This window comes from Amphimedon queenslandica, unplaced genomic scaffold, assembly GCF_000090795.2.
Source record: "Amphimedon queenslandica unplaced genomic scaffold, v1.1 AMPQUscaffold_7736_Cont20315, whole genome shotgun sequence".
NCBI classification, from domain to species: Eukaryota; Metazoa; Porifera; class Demospongiae; order Haplosclerida; family Niphatidae; genus Amphimedon; species Amphimedon queenslandica.
The window spans coordinates 1-2,201 of NW_003551982.1; the positions used below are offsets into that span (position 1 = coordinate 1).

At 39.5% G+C, this 2,201-nt stretch overlaps 1 protein-coding gene across 1 annotated transcript; it reads left to right on the forward strand.

Annotated features, from left to right (window-relative positions):
* Window positions 1–6: 6 nt before the first annotated feature.
* On the forward strand, window positions 7–2,176 carry LOC109591600 (uncharacterized; the record flags this gene model as incomplete). Its single annotated transcript, XM_020007306.1, has 4 exons — window positions 7–87; window positions 491–661; window positions 843–1,580; window positions 1,855–2,176. Coding segments are annotated over exons 1-4 (1,243 nt in total), but the record flags the coding sequence as incomplete, so codon positions are not given.
* Between the last annotated feature and the right edge of the window lie 25 nt (window positions 2,177–2,201).

The following is a 2,201-nucleotide window of genomic DNA, read 5'->3' on the forward strand; positions in this document are numbered from 1 at the left end:
CTCTATAGGATAGGGGCGGGGTCCTTTAGGACAACACATCCCGCCTTACTGACAATCGGGATTGAAATACCAACCATGTACTTACAGGTTAGTTTGAGAGAGAGAGAGAGAGAGAGGATCGCTAATTTTGTATGTACATGTACATGTACATGCACAGTTGTCCACATGTACCATAATGGTTAATTGGTAGCTTTGGTGCCAAATTGGTGTGATAAAATTTTGAGAAATCTTGTTGTCAAATTTGTAGCAAGAGTAGATAATTAGTTACCTGTAGCTACTTTTATTCCTAGTAATTGTTGATTTTTAAATTTGATAACGTGTTATAATAGCACAAGATGATTGATTTAATTATGGCAAATGACAAATTCAATGAGTTTAAGCACCTCTAAAATTACCCGTTTTATGATATTGAAGTTGATGCCAATTAAACCTATATTGATTCATTCATTTTTTTTCTCCCTATATTTCTCTTCTCTCTCTCTCTCTGTAGGTTGAAGACCTCATTCGTCAGTTAAGAGGACATTTGAAGACAGTAAAGACTGAAGGAGAATTGAAGCCTTTCCATTCATTCAATGACATAAGAGAGAGGCTAAGACGACCATTGAAACAGCTTGATATAACTGCCTCCGACTTCCTCACTGTATTGAGATTCCTACACAAAGTAAGCAAAAACTATACTTAATTAAAAACAATAATAATAATAATTATTATTATTATTATTATTATTATTATTATTATTATTGATAAAAGATGTAAAAATGCCGTGTAAATTTATAAGGAATAAGTTTATATTTGAACACATTTTATATGCAAATTTTAATTTTTTAAAAATATTTTTCTAGAGAGGTGTAGTATTTTTACATGATTCTCCACGAGTAGATGACAGGAACTCACCAGTAGTAGCCATCAACCCACAGATAATCGGGTTCCTTCTCCAGCGTACCATCAGATCCGGTGAGATGCACGGGGAAGGTAGCATCCTTTCTGGATTCCTCCCCAACGTCCACCCGGCCATGATTTGGGGCGTCGACCCGGTCCTATTTGCCGATGATAATAACTCAGCTGGTATAACAGGCCTTCAATTGATAGATTTCCTCACTTCGGTCGATCTTTGTGCCCCTTTGGTCCCTGGGGCTGTCCTCATACCCTCTTTATTGCCACGCCTACCTCCGGCTGAAACTGTGTTGAATCTAGAGGACCTGAGTCCAAAGAGGGTATATATATTAGGGTACCTCCCCTCATTCTTCTGGTGTCACTTATTATCACGTGTGTTGCGTGCCTTAGCCTTCCATCGCTTCCTTCAAGGGGATACCCTCCTCACTCCTTCCTCCCCCTCCTCCCTCCCTCCTCGACCGGCTAACCCTCTTGTAACGCCCACAGGTGCTAAGCTGTTTCTGTGGCAGAAACATTTTGTTTTCGAGGACATTGACGGGTCGAAGTTGTGGCTGGTTGTGTATGAGGGTGGTCAGCTGGGACCAGAGTCAACCCAGTACTGTGGGCGTATTGATGTCCTCTTGAAAACTGCTACTAGAGACAAAGAGGCTTTACTGCTCAGGATTGTGACTGAGGAAATAGACCAGGTGTGTAATACATGCATGTACAATGTACATGTATATTTACTCGTACATGTACATGTTGTATGCATGTATTTAGTATTTAATTGTATTGTAATACTGTTCAATTATTTTTACATTTGGTATATGTACCTGTACATGTACTTGTGCATTATTAAAATCTTGGTATCTGTTTAATTTTATCTTGTATTGTTTTTATTTGAAATTATTTATACTCAATATCTTAAGTTTTATTTATTGTTTTTATTTTCATTTTTTTCTCCTCTTCCTCTTCCCCCAGTTGCTCACGGAGAAGTATCCTAGTCTATTGGATGACTACTTGACTCCTAGTCTTGTTGATGTCCTTGTTCCTCTCAGCTCCAGCTGGTTCACCACAGACCTCCTCTCCCCCTCCTCCTCCCCTGACAGCCTTCATGAGGCTTTCGGCATAGGAGGAGGAGGAAGAGATGAGGATGAAGAAGGAGTTGCTATACCTAATCTTTCATACTCTCTCAAAGGTCGTGGCCACTCTTTCTCGTCTATTGTCGATAGTACTAGTCTCCAGTCCTTTAGCAGTATACAGGGAACTCTTCATGAAGCTTTTGCTAGCATAAGAGCAACAGGTAATTGTACATGTACATGTACAGG